At 38.5% G+C, this 13,713-nt stretch overlaps 1 protein-coding gene across 4 annotated transcripts in view; it reads right to left on the reverse strand.

Moving 5' to 3' along the window:
• LOC138135976 (max-interacting protein 1-like) overlaps positions 1-13,713 on the reverse strand; it is a 136,454-nt gene that overhangs the window by 40,754 nt on the left and 81,987 nt on the right. For 2 of the 4 annotated variants that reach the window (XM_069054988.1, XM_069054989.1), the window contains exon 4: positions 5,350-5,427. The exons of the other annotated variants lie outside the window; for them this stretch is intronic. In XM_069054988.1, the coding sequence (XP_068911089.1) occupies positions 5,350-5,427 (78 nt within the window). The remainder of the gene's footprint in view (positions 1-5,349; positions 5,428-13,713) is intronic. 4 annotated transcript variants of the gene reach the window in all.

Here is a 13,713-nt window from a genome sequence, read left to right on the forward strand (position 1 = left end):
TTGCGTTTTAAAATTCAAGCGGGCCAAGTAGAAACGTGACATTTCGGGTTGACATCCATTAAACGGGTTCCATCATTAATTCCGTGTTTTCGTTAGGTGTGAAAGCTAAGAAATCAATCATGCGCACATTGTTTCATTATTAGAGGAATGTATGTAGCTGTGATTGATTCTGTTTACACGTTGTATCCCGAATTCGGTTCTGGAAACAATTAATCCGGCCAGGAGGTAAGCTCTCAAGGGATAATACCTTCAGTCAATAAACACCGACATATTGATTGCTCTCTCGTTCGGAGAGTGTACGGGGTTGCTTTGGGGGGTTCCAAACTAATTATCGACTGCACATAAACATGCTTCTGCTCGATGCATGCAAAACGGCGGTTTACTTAGAATAAACATTTCGCGGCGCTGATACCTAAGTTAAATCACGAATCCGGAAGCTTCGCCTTAACAGGCACATCAAATATTACGCAGATATTGCGTAATTTCGTTATAATTCGAACATGTTGCGCAACTTCATTACAACTTCATCTCGAACGGGGCTCGATTCTGATGCGGCGGGGATAATAAATCTCCTCTATCCTGGCGTGGATTTTTAGGTGCGTGTGTCTACTGTTTCATTACGTTACCTAAGGAATATAAAATGTAATTTACTCGCACCCTGCAAGAAGCCGTCTTACCCGGCAATTCTTTTCTCTCGGAGGGACCGCTCCCGTATGCCCACATGGCGCGTAAGCTTTCGTCGTGCGATCAAATTTCGTCTAATTGTCAAAATGTCGACCTCATTCCTGTTTTTTTTATTTGGATCGCGTCTGGGGCACAAGCTCCACCGAAGCGGAAGTCGGAGTTATCCACGATTTGAGGAATGGCCAGTCATTTCGTCACGTTAGGTAAAGAATACAAAACGTAATTTAGACGACGGTGTGCCACGAAATTTCGAACCGCACCCTCGCTTTATTTCAGGCTGAGTTGCAGGACAGTCGTGATCCTGCCTGTAAAACAGATTCCATGCAAGCGAGTTCACTTGCAAATGTAATTACTGTTTGTGTGGAATTAATTTAAATATTTTAAATCCCATTAATGTGGAGGTAACCTTGCCGGCATTAATCAGGGCAATCATTGTACTTCACTTGCGAACAAGGCGTACTACATGTGGGTGGGTGAGGCAAAATGACCGCGCAACACAATAAGACAATCACTTATTCATAATGGAAATAATAATGGCTGTTTTATCATCATTATCACAAATGTAGCCGCGATACGTATGAGTGAAAAAGGTAAATGTAGGCAGATCAATAAAATATACCGCCCCACACGATCTACTTCTAAATTTAGTTTTTTTTAAAACGCAAATTCGTCGCCAACAAACGTATCGTAAGGAAATGCGATATAAATTAACGCCCGATAACAAAGAAGTGCAATTATGTTCCGAATGTTGAACTCGGTTAAGCACAGACACACGAATTATTTTTTATGAAGTACTCAAGATATTACGACACGATAAAAGCGTAACTGTACGTTCAAATGCAGATAAGTCCGTTATTTTTAAAGTTTTGCCTAGTTTAAAATTCAAATTTCATCTTACACCCGTATCTGCACAATTCCGCATCTGACATTACTTTTCCCCCCCAACTTGATGAATATATTCGTCATGCTCCATAATATTCAACAGTATTTAAAAATATAATACCCACCAAAAAGCCTGTCGTGTGCAGAAGCGTGCAATGTGAAATGACAACTTGAAATTTTACTCGCGTGAAGTGTCGAGCCTAGAATCGCGACTCGTTCTTTTTTATTCTTATCAAATAGTTTTAGCCAAAATATTTGGTCCCGTTTGTTGCTGATGACCTGAAGATCAACTAGTCCCGACGGTGTACAAAGTATCATGCGTTCAAATGAAAACCTGAGCTGAGTAGGCGTTGAGAAAAGTAAACCATTAGCAACAGTGTAAAGTTTGAATTTCCCGCCGTTCGACAAGAATGACATTTGTTTATGTTTTATAGATATTTGCTTCGAGAATAGGAATCGCTAGTTATTCTATTTTTGATGCAAAACATTCCAAAGAAAGAAAAAACAGGAAGATTTTTTGTTTATAAATTTTAGGTTAGCTGTCAACATGGTCTAATTACAACTGTCAATCTACACTTTAAAAAAGCAAAACAACTGACGGTTTCCAACGCCTTCCCAGCCCAGGATTTCATTTGAACGCCCGATACAACTTGCGGCAGTTTTCCTGCTGAAAGCATAAATGACTAACTACAAGCATGACTAGTTTCTTGGAAATAGTGTGATATAACAGGAACTACAGGTTGTTCGCAACAGTTGCTCACGTTGCAAAAGACAGAAGCTTTGTATTTGGAGTGAGATGTAACACAGAAGTTTCTAATGGAGTAATGGTAGAGCAGCCACGGAGCGTAAAGTCCATTTCTTAACCTAAATAATCCTCGAATTATATAATGGTTAGTTCAGTTCGCAAAGCCAGTTGGAGATTTTAAGTAAACACGTACGTACATAAAGAGCCTCTGTTGTGGTAAGATGCGTTATGTACCTACACGTCACGCAGCACAACCGCGTAACGTAATTGTTTTCTACAAGCACTTACGGTTCTAGCACCCGTAATAAAAGTACTACAAAACCGTTTACTATGATTTTAGTAAGTTTTTTTTCAATGTTATTTCAGATTTATTGCAGCCGACGTGGTGAAAGTTCTTTTGTGAATTCGATTTTTCCCCGTCGCCGGTGCGGAAAAGTCTCCTTAATTTAGGCGTCAAACTGCCATAAAATGGGCTACTTTTCAGGCCGGAATAGAACATTCGGCCGAAATGCCTTTACTTCTATCTGTCGTATTTTTTATGGGAGAGTTTGCTTGACTAGATTGCTAATCGGTCGCATTTACTCCGTATCGTCTACGACCCAATAAAATACAGATGCCAATAAGATTTCCGATAAAAGTAGCAAAAAGAAGAATAATAAACGCAATAGCCGGTGGCGACATCACAACAGAACCTCGACGGACTTCCGACTCGATGACTTTGTCATCACACCATGCCCTTTGTTATCCTTTTCTCTCCCTCCCTTGTCGATATATAAAAATGCAAATGGTCCAACGACAGCAATTCCGACTTTTTGTTTTACTCGTACTCGGTTAGGGCCGCAGGAAACGACGAATATGCACAAATCAAAAAAAAAAGCGGAAACTTCGCGAATTTGTTTTTCTTTATTAAAGTCACAGGCGAGTTTCCGAAATTATGTGATGTATCGGAAAAAATGGCCGGGCGGTTTCACGTTTCATTTTCTACCAGGGGGTTCTTGCCTAAATGAATTATGATGCGAATTTACAAATTTATGCGGTAATGAAACCTCTTATGTAAAATCGGTTATGCTGACAAAAAGACCGTGCTGGTTAATAGTATTTATGTATGATGGTTGAATATGTAGAAAGCGTATTTATGAGACGTCCTTACACTGGAACAGGCTTTATTTCGCTTCCTTTTACAGAGCCAAGTCTCACAAGAAACCAGTCAATGCGGTTATGTCAATATTTATCTTTCTTGCGTCGCGTACACGACCTATGCTAATAGAATTGATGACCTGTTTGCTCTCCTCTCCATGCTCTCCACGTGTGGACAGTTCTTTATAGTTCCATTGGCAACACTTATAGTTTTATTGGCAACACACTGTAACATCCAACAAATTTAACAAACAACAGGGGATAGATAACCGCCGTCATTTTTTTAAAGAACTCTATTTGTCAGAATTATCTCTTCAAACATATACCCAGCAGTTGGCCGGTGTCACACATGTCGAGGCAAGTTTATACATACCCACTCCAGAGTTGAACGCACCAGAGCAAACAAAAATACAATTTCTTCGGGTTTTCTGAATAAACAACACGAATTAAAACTAGATCTTCGCAAAGGCTCAAACTCCTCAAGTTGAAAACGTACAACTTGTGAAGTTACGTATTGTTACCCCAACCAGAATACATCAATAGAACAACCCTTTGTGTTTTTCTTAGGTGGCTTCGTCTAGCATCTCGGAAGTATTTGTGCAAGCTTTTCCGGAAATTGTTGACTCTTGTGACACCCCAGAAGACGGAGTCGATCAATTCTTGCGCGAATTACCCCAAGCATCCAAAAAATCCAGTTTCAATAAATAAACTAATTCCGTTCGTGGAGGGCTTTCAGACTTGACATGCAAATTGATTCTTTGCTTTATTAAAATAAACCATTCACACATGGTGTGTCATTAGTTTTGCATTTCCAATTATATACCGTGCATTGCGTCTACCAAGTTGCTAAATAACAAACAACACGTGTTGCCTTTTGTTAATTTTCTTTAGTAAACAAGGGGTTAAAGGAGATGCACCTGTTCCATTTACTGAGGGTCGCCTGTGCAGTTAATCTTAGTTGAAAAAAGAAAAAAAAGTCACTTATATCATAGAAATAGTGCTATAGTTTTTGTAGCGTAGTTTAGTTTAGTGATAAAGTGTACTTGGTGTGAGGAAATCAATAACTTGTTTTACAGTGCAACAGTTACTGGATTGAAATTAAAAAGTTGATTAACTGAGAGTTGAAATAACGCTTACTGTCAAATAATGCATGTTAGACTTGTATCACGACTGGTGTGAAGAAACAAACAAGCTGCTATCAAAATGGGTGTTACATGAAGAGTGCCAATGCTTGCTTATGGAAATGATTTATTTACCAGGGCGTGATGAATTAGTTTCAACAACCAGGAAACCATAGAGTTATCAAAGTTATTTTAATTGCAAGTATGACGTTATTGTCAGACACCTCGCGATACTGTATCACAGGTTTCATGGTAACATGGCTAATTTCCCGGTTACCCTCGCAGCAGATACGATAATGAAAGAAGTACACACAAGTGAAACAAGGACTTGCTGTTGATTAGTACGTAATCATTCAACATTTTTTTAAATTGTCGGAAAAAGGTCTGCAGGGTAAATAAATGCTAATTATATCGAAGGCCTCAACTCCGTCATTTACAACAAGCGTGTTGCCAGAAAACTTCGAAACTCTCCCACCCATTGTTTTGTGAAAAATCTGTACAACACGATGTTGGCAATACTACGAGTAGGAGTTGGCAATTAACTTAATATCTGGAAAGAAAAATTTCATTTTGGTTGGGAGATCTAATCGGAATTTGCATGTCAAACAGTGAAATAGTTGCTTTGGTTAAAGCCTTTGAAGATCTCACATTTGATGCTCAAATCTAATTAGTTACATAACGAATGTGAATGCAGTTATAAAGTGGATTAAACTTGAGAAATGTTGTCGTTTAAAGGAAGTTGGGAAACACCGAAGAAAATTTGTTTACAAAACTGCACACCTTATTTTTGAGACGAACGTGATTTGTAACGTATTTTTTTGTGTCGAGTGAAATACGAAAGTAGTATTGGATCCATGTCTGGAAAGAGAAAAAAAAACAGTTTTACAAGAGAATTATTTTAGTTCGGTAAAAGTACCGTTCGATTTTTATGTAAATAACACTTAATTCGAATTTTCGACATGAGTCGCTTAGAGCTTTCATATGCAACCTTAATTAGAAAAATATGTTCGTCGTTTGAAGAATGCTTGAAAAATGACTTTGTTGATTCTCCTGAATAATTAATTCATTTCTCTATAAGCGTTACACGATGTTGGTACGTTTTAATCTCGGAAGAATTCGAAAAATTCGTCTTCTGTCCTGACACAATCGCATTAGACAACTTTCGCCGCTGCGACTCCTTGGTCCTCAGACAAGATTCCCTTGCATTTGGCCGTCGTGGATGTGCCGAAATTAAAGTTACTAAACTACGTTTAGGAAGTTGGCTGATGCAGTTTGGCAAGTTTTTCGTAATGGTGGCAGTTTAAACGTCGCCAACATTGCCATTCTGCATTTGGTGCATTCAACTCCCACCGTCTGGTATAGGTTGAATGGATGTTATAGAATGGCGTGGAATATTAAACACGAAGAAACTTTACCGATAATGAAATAACTTGATCGAGTCTTGAATCTCCGACTTTATAGCCCGCTGATCTCGGATACTCATTGTTAGTGGCGAAGCGGTTACTTCCAGAACCTAATGCACTCAGTATTCCTTTCAAATTACGTCAAAAGCTTTAACTTCATAATCTTGGCAGCGCGACGCTCGTGCCGATGAATTTAAACTGTTCGGTCGAGAAGGATTAATCGAAATTCCTAAATTGAGTTACTCGAATGCGATTACGTCTAAATAGATATAAGACATGTGCCCTCTTTCCCAACAATTTTATCGTGGAAACCGTCGCTTATTCCGTGTGCCGGAATTAAATTTGCCTCCATTTAGCATCTGCGCAACGACGCTTTCTCACATTCTGCCACTTATTTGTACGACATATCGCAAAATATTCCTCCGATAAACTTGGATTGTTTACCGCTTGCGAAATTGCTGAAATTTTATCTCGAAACAATGCCGCTTTTGTCCCTCTCGGATTCGTCTTACTCCTAATGATGCTAAAGGAGGACCCACACCTAAAAATACTCAAGGTGCGATGGGTCACAGTCGAAGAACAAATTACAAAGCAACGAACCTCGTCTAAAAAAAACTTTACGCTTAATGTAATTGTGTAGTTACGCGCGAAACCGCAGACTTCACGCAGATCATTAATGCTCGTTTATGTTCGCATAATTATCAACATAAAGCGCAAAATGCAAATTAATAAGTCTGATGGATGTTGGTTCAATAAAATATGCCGAGTAACAATGAGAGTCGGATAAATACCGTCCGTTTACAAACATAATACAGACATTTTGCCGTCTATTCCAGTACATTTTCATCACTGAATCGGTAAATTTAATAAAAGTATTACGTTACAAACTGCCAGGAGAAAAATAAAATGTTACAAGAGACACTAGCTCGTCATAATTCTACATCAGACAAAAAAGAAAAATCAATACGAGCCGAGTAAAAAGCAGATATTTCATATTATTAAAATTTCTTTATTAAAATGCTGAAAGCGCTCCTGAAAAATTGTGAACATTATAAAGATAAACTGAAATTTTAATGTTTCGTTTGTCTTTGTTCTCAATAACAATGTTCGAAATTTCTCAAAGAATAAAAAGTAAATTAACAGTGCGAAACGAAAAAGGTTTGATGGGCTTCAACTCCACTCTAATTACAACTAAATATACAGAGCGTTATTCCGCGGTGACCAAAAAAACCACCACATCAATTAAAATTCAACCCCGAGTTTTATTCCTATTGTTCAAGAGATGTAAAAAACGGATAACGGAAGATCGAAGCACGTTTCAGAAACGAGGCATCGCGCTCAACTATTTTCTTGAGTCACGATTAGGAACGAAAAAAAATACGACAGCGAATCCAATTTCCTCAAAAAAAGTAAACAACAAAGTTTTAATAAAATTTAATTGATTGTGAGCGACAGTTCGTGAAAAGTGGAGATGTAACGAGTTTAACGTTATTTAATCTGGACAAACGTGACAGGCTGATTTCAGCCATCATCGTTAAATGTATAATCAGTTTACTGTCAAAATGTATTACTGCATCGTTCGTCGGAACAGAAAGATGGGTATCCACTCCGTTCGTTATGAAATTATCACCGTTGCCAACCGACAGCTTCTATAAAACAATCATGTTTTACATTTGAGAGAAAAAGAGGAGACGCTGTCGAGCGAAAATCGAAAGAATTTTCCGACACCAATACGTAACGCACTAAATGAGTGTAATGGCTGTGGTAGAGAAAGCCCATTTTAATTATTCAGAGACAATCTAGAATCTAGGCCAAGTACACGCCAATAGCCCTAAAAGGCCTCACGAGAATTCGCATGACACAGGCGCCGTTTCAGAAAAATTACAATCAATTTGCCGCATGAATATGTATTTTAATAAATGAAAAATTTCGTAGCAGACACGACAAAATGATGAGTTTAACGAAACGAAATCTATCGAGATCGGAAGGTGAGAATTGTGTCGTTTCGTCGGATCCGAGGGGCCCACTCGTCTGCGACACTCGCCAAGCCCTTTGCAGACTGCGGCATAAAAATGTTACCATTATCTAAATTAATGATCTGGGCAACAAACAACCGGATCAAAAAGTTTTGAGAAAACGCCGTCCATTTTTGCCGAGCCTCTCATCAATCTAATAATTCGGCTTGTCACTAATCCTTTCGCCGCCGCAGAGTGGCACGTTCATCTTGATCTTAATGTATTGTGGCGATTCAGGAACGATGACGGTCCATCAAATCGTACAAACAGTCCGTTGACCGAACCAGTGACCTGCACGTGAGCTTACACTAGTACACATGAGCTTTATCTCGCGTCGAGCTTTAAGGAAAATCCGACCGATAAGACCTCGAGATTACGGGTGCAAAACGGGAGTTTCATTAACTTAGTAATAAGACGTCTTTATCTGGATAGAGCGCCCAACTTCATTGACACTTTAGATGCAGATACAAGAAAACAAGATCGGTTCGGAATTAACCCGATTACTTGTCTGAGCGGTCCACACTACATGCAAATTAGTGGCGAGCATTAAAACTGATGGGATCTGGATCCGGTCGAATTTTACTGGGGGATTACCAGAACGGGACGGCGAAAAAAATTTAGTCCGAGAGGGTTGGAAAGCGTTGGACAGACGGACACACTTACCTGAAAGAAAAATAAAATTGTCAGTTGTTTGGTCAACGCAGGAAAAAGAGAAAATGTTTATTCATCAAACAGCAATTAGAGGAAAGTCGAGTTTTCAATTAGACTAGACCACAAACACGAACTTGATGAAAAATAAAATACACCAAATTGGAGGACGGGATAGGTAATTAACCGTTCAAAATCGAAACGGAGCCCCACCTTGCCGCTTATTCCCGAACGTAAACATTTACCAAACCATGGGTACGTTCTATCAAGTTTTGTGTAGATTGTGGAGCAATTAGAGTCAATATTTCAAGGGGCAAGAAGCTGGTCGTGGCCTATTACGAGGAATCGTGAGCACGACCATTCCGACCCCTCGTGCACGATTCCTGCATTACCGGCTGGCTCACGTGACCCTTCGAGCCCCGCACAGATACAACTAACCTCTAAATAATTCTTTACGCCCGCACGGCACTCATTAATTTCAACCTCCGGGCGTCTGCAGACTACACTCGAATTATTGTTGCACTGATTTAAACGGGTCCGGAGTCGGAGGAACCTCCGGATCGTTCCGGCTTTATTAATTATTGACAGGGGTTAAGGCCAAGCGAGAACACCTTATTTCATCGTTCGAGTGACCGGAAAAAACAACTCAATTGAGATCTTGATCGGCTCAATCCGAAGATATCGGACTTGTATGGCCGAAGAAATAACAGAAAGAACAATGACGGAAAACACAAAAGCAACAAGAACAAAGAAGCGAACAAGAAGTTGGTTTTCTCAACAATTCGAAACGAGTTTTACCATTTTAATTAAACCAACGCAACGTTCTCCACGCGGGAAACTATCGTCAGTTTTGCGATTGGCTGGTTGCTGCTGTTTCAAATTTTAATGTCATTCAATACGGTAATGGAAATTCAAAATTATTTTAATAACGTGAACATATTTCAATTCAGCTGAAAGCAATATATTCCGATGAAATGAAAAATGCAAAAAATGTCAGTTTATTTTGTGCCTTGGGTGAAAAAATGTCGAGGCCCAAAACGAATACATATTTCAGTCGAGTTTAATTCTGATTTCAACCTGGTAGTTACGGATTCTGCTGGGAGTCTTAAATCTTGGCCGACGCGAAGAAACAACCAGGACAAAAAGTGGAGGTTGATGGAGGCGGACTTAAATGAATCGGGAAGTAATAAATAGAAGAATAATGAATCGCTATCAACCGACCAATTTTTTATTCGCGTTATTTATTTGGTAGATGTCAAAGACTCCTCGTTGGCCCGGGGCAAACCTATAAAATTAGGTATTTACTACTCGTTGGTAAATATAATTCAACCGAAATTTAATAATTAACAGTAATTTGAGGCAATAAACATTAATTTGATGTGTTCGTCGACGAGGTTCTAACATTATTTATGATGTATTTCTAGTGAGAATCACGGTAGGAGCTGAATGTGATCTGGAACAACTGTTCATTTCCTTAAATGTATAACATCGACTTTCTAGCATTTACAAACCAGAAGGTTAATTTTCGTCATGTCGATTCCGAGCTGGGCTTTTACGTCTTAAACCATCTGATAAATCTAATAATGATCCGCGTTTAACTTTATATTCAGTACAAGCACTCGATTATTTATGACCGAGATTAGGGTGCACGTTACCCCTCGAAATTCGTTTAATTTTACGGATTTGAAAAGTATTTAAGTCATTGAAAAAAAAACAGGCCGAGAGAAGTTTCGTGGGCCGACCCACACGCGAATTCCTTCAAAAACAATGGTGCGTTTCCAGGTTCAGATTGCTATTATAGATGTTGCACGGTTTGATGGATAACTGTATTTTGACCGACTCGTAGAAATCCTCATTTGTTCTTGAAGATGCTCACGAAACTTGTTTCTGTTAAAATCGAATCGGTGGAAAGCCGATTGTCCCATAAATACAGACAAAGCGCTCCCTCCGTCGATCGGTCAACGTCCAAGAAACCAATTTGAATCCATAATCAAATGATTACATTTATCACGTTAGATTCCATTATCGTCTCCTTTCCTGTATACCAGGCGATTTAATTATTTTACCCCAACAGCAAATAGAACCGGAGTCTAACACGGATCCACTTCGAACCTTAACAGTTGCTGCTTTTAATTTGATTACGCACAATGATAGTGAATTTAATTTAAGTATTTACATTTGAATTCCTGTTCGGCGAATTCTCGGAAAAACTTCCAATATACACACGAAACGTGAACGAAATCGACAACCCAACACAGGCAGAATTTAATCACTCCAATTTGGTCGGAAAATTTGAGAATTTTGGCAACGGCCGTTGCGGGAGCGACTTTAATTTTTCCTTATTTATAGTACGTTGAGGGTAATCTTTATTACCATCTCTCGTGGGTAATATCAAGTTTAATGTCATAAAATTCGAGTTAACATCTTAATTGTACAATGCTTTTATATTCACCATTAACACATTAAACGTCTTTTGATAATCTCGTACATTTCTGGGTTTATATTTCGTAACGACGAAAACACGCACCTCCTTCTATTTGCGCTTCACTAATAAAATTCAACATAGAACAAACACGGGCTAGACTGCTTTTCCTATGGATCACAAAAAGAACTTTACGAGCTTCGCCGTGAAGATATCAGCTGTTTACGACCGACCCAGCTGGCGAAACTTCCCCACGTCAATGTAGACACGCTTGACTTATACACATGTGTGCACATATTCCTGCGTTTAAAAGGGCTTAAACTACTAACTTCACTCTGAATTCATAGTGGAATTAGTACGTGAAAACCTATTTTATTGCTCACCGACCCTCCTAAGACCTTTCCACTATTTTGCTTTATTAGCAGTTTAAACGGACCGCCGATCGACTCAACCCGACACACGTACACGTTGACAAAAATTACACCATATGTATTCTATCCAAGACTTTGGACATGACCTTTACAGATACAGAAATAAACCAGAATGTGTAATTGAAATGCCGGTGGGCAAACGTACAAAGTTATCAACGCAAAAATGTATCCTGTGCAGAGGCAGGATCATAGTCGTAAAGTTGTGTCTCCAACATAGATTAAAAAAATTGTAATCGAATCAGCCTTGGAGAAAGAGCATCTTTGATTATGCTCTTCATTAGATTCTTGTTATATCGGTGTTCATTTAAATTTCTCCTCAAAGTTGGCGTTGAAGAGTCGATTGTGAATGCACCACGGATTACAGATCACGAATCGGCTGTTTAAATCTAACCTCACTTTTTTGTTGTTTGTTTGGTGCGTTCACAATCGACGAAACGCCAAATTTGGGGATACATTTAAATGAACACCCGATACATTTAGTCCTAATTTGCACCACGGCCGCACACGTTTTACACAAACAACTTCCTTGTCGTCTTCATATTTTCTGGCACTATTTTATGCACTACTTGCAAAGTGTTTTCTTTTTTTTTTGAAAATTCACAAAGTTTTAAAGACAAAGTTCGTTCGATTAAGAATTTTCTTAATCACAGGATATATTTTCCATGTTTCTGGTAAGATGCTATCAAATTCGAAATCTAAAAATATGTTCGCAGACCTCACTGAAATAAAGTGAGGATTTTCGGATTTTTCATGTTTGTATAATTTATATTTTTCTTTAAATGTCAAATATACCGGAAGACACCGCTGATACATGAATCTTGTCAGTTTGTCTTTTCTAAATCTTTAGACAAAAAGCGACGATTGTCGTGGTAAATTTTTTTCCAAATCAATGAAAACTTCTGTCATGATGGCATCTTCTGGAAAAAGACAGTATGTATCGGGTGTTCAAATGAAATCCTGGGCTAGGAAGGCGTTGGAAACCGACAAACCGTCAATTGTTTTGCTTTTTTAAAATGTAAGTTGCAGTTGTAATTAGAGCATGTTGACAGCTAAGATGAAATTTATAAACAAAATATTTTTGTTTTTTTTTTCTTTGCAATGCAAATAGAATAACTAACGATTCCTATTCTGTACGTAAATATCTAAGGTTCTATGGGCACCCTTTCCTAAAAATAAACGAGTTCAATTATGTGTCGGTTAAACATAAACAAATGTCATTTGTGTCAAACGGCGGGAAATTTAAACTTTACACTGTTCCAAATGGTTTACACTTCAAAGCTTACTCAGTCCAGGTTTTTTTTTGACATGTGTCTTTTAAAGATTCAACCATACAAATTAGGGTTTTGCAGTCACTTAGAGATATAATTTTTTACAGTATTTGTATATTTCGAAAGATATTTATTCCACTTTCAGTAGCTCTACTATTGAGAAGCCACTGTAGCTTTATTTTATTTCCTTTCAAGACTGACCGTAAAAGTAGTTTTAGTTGGAGGACAAAGAAGAACCATAACAAAGTTTTGTGTTTTTTTTATTCGACAAAAGGATGCAGGAGGTGCACACTTTCGACTGTTTGTAAAAATCAAATAAAGATATTCGGGTTCTCGTTGAATACGCAACGTTCGCATCCGCCAGCTCGCAAAAAAGCACCGCGTTCGAAAAATGATTCCTTTCAAAGAATTATTTGCCAAGTTCGTATACCAAATGAAATTTCAGCAACATTGTCAGTTATATAAATCTGATGTGTATTGTGTAAGAATCCAGAAGTCAGCATTTTACACATCCCCATTGTGGTTTTGCCCATGGAAGTGCACGGGGCTGACGTTTATTGCGTGATGTGATTCTTTTTTATCCTTTAACCGAGTGTAGTTTTTGTTAGGGCGTATAGTTTATTTGACAGGCGGCCTTTGAGGACGGAGGATTCCCCCAAGTGGCAACCTCGTAATAATAGAAGTCGTAAACCGTATCTCGAATTTGGCCCATTTACGACTATTCCTATAATGTAATTACCATTTTAAATGCGGACCTCAACCTAATGCTTCTACATGGTTGGATTTATAGCTGGACTTGCTCGGCTAGTTTTAATTCACGTGTGTTATGTTTGTGCGCGCGTTTAATGTTGCGGATATGACCCTACGGCGCGCGGCATGGGAACGCAACCCGGAATGAAAAAAATTCATAAACTCAACACGTAATAATCGAATTTGTCTACGTTTTTGTAAGGAATA

The sequence above is a fragment of the Tenebrio molitor genome, chromosome 7, assembly GCF_963966145.1.
Source record: "Tenebrio molitor chromosome 7, icTenMoli1.1, whole genome shotgun sequence".
Taxonomy (NCBI): Eukaryota; Metazoa; Arthropoda; class Insecta; order Coleoptera; family Tenebrionidae; genus Tenebrio; species Tenebrio molitor.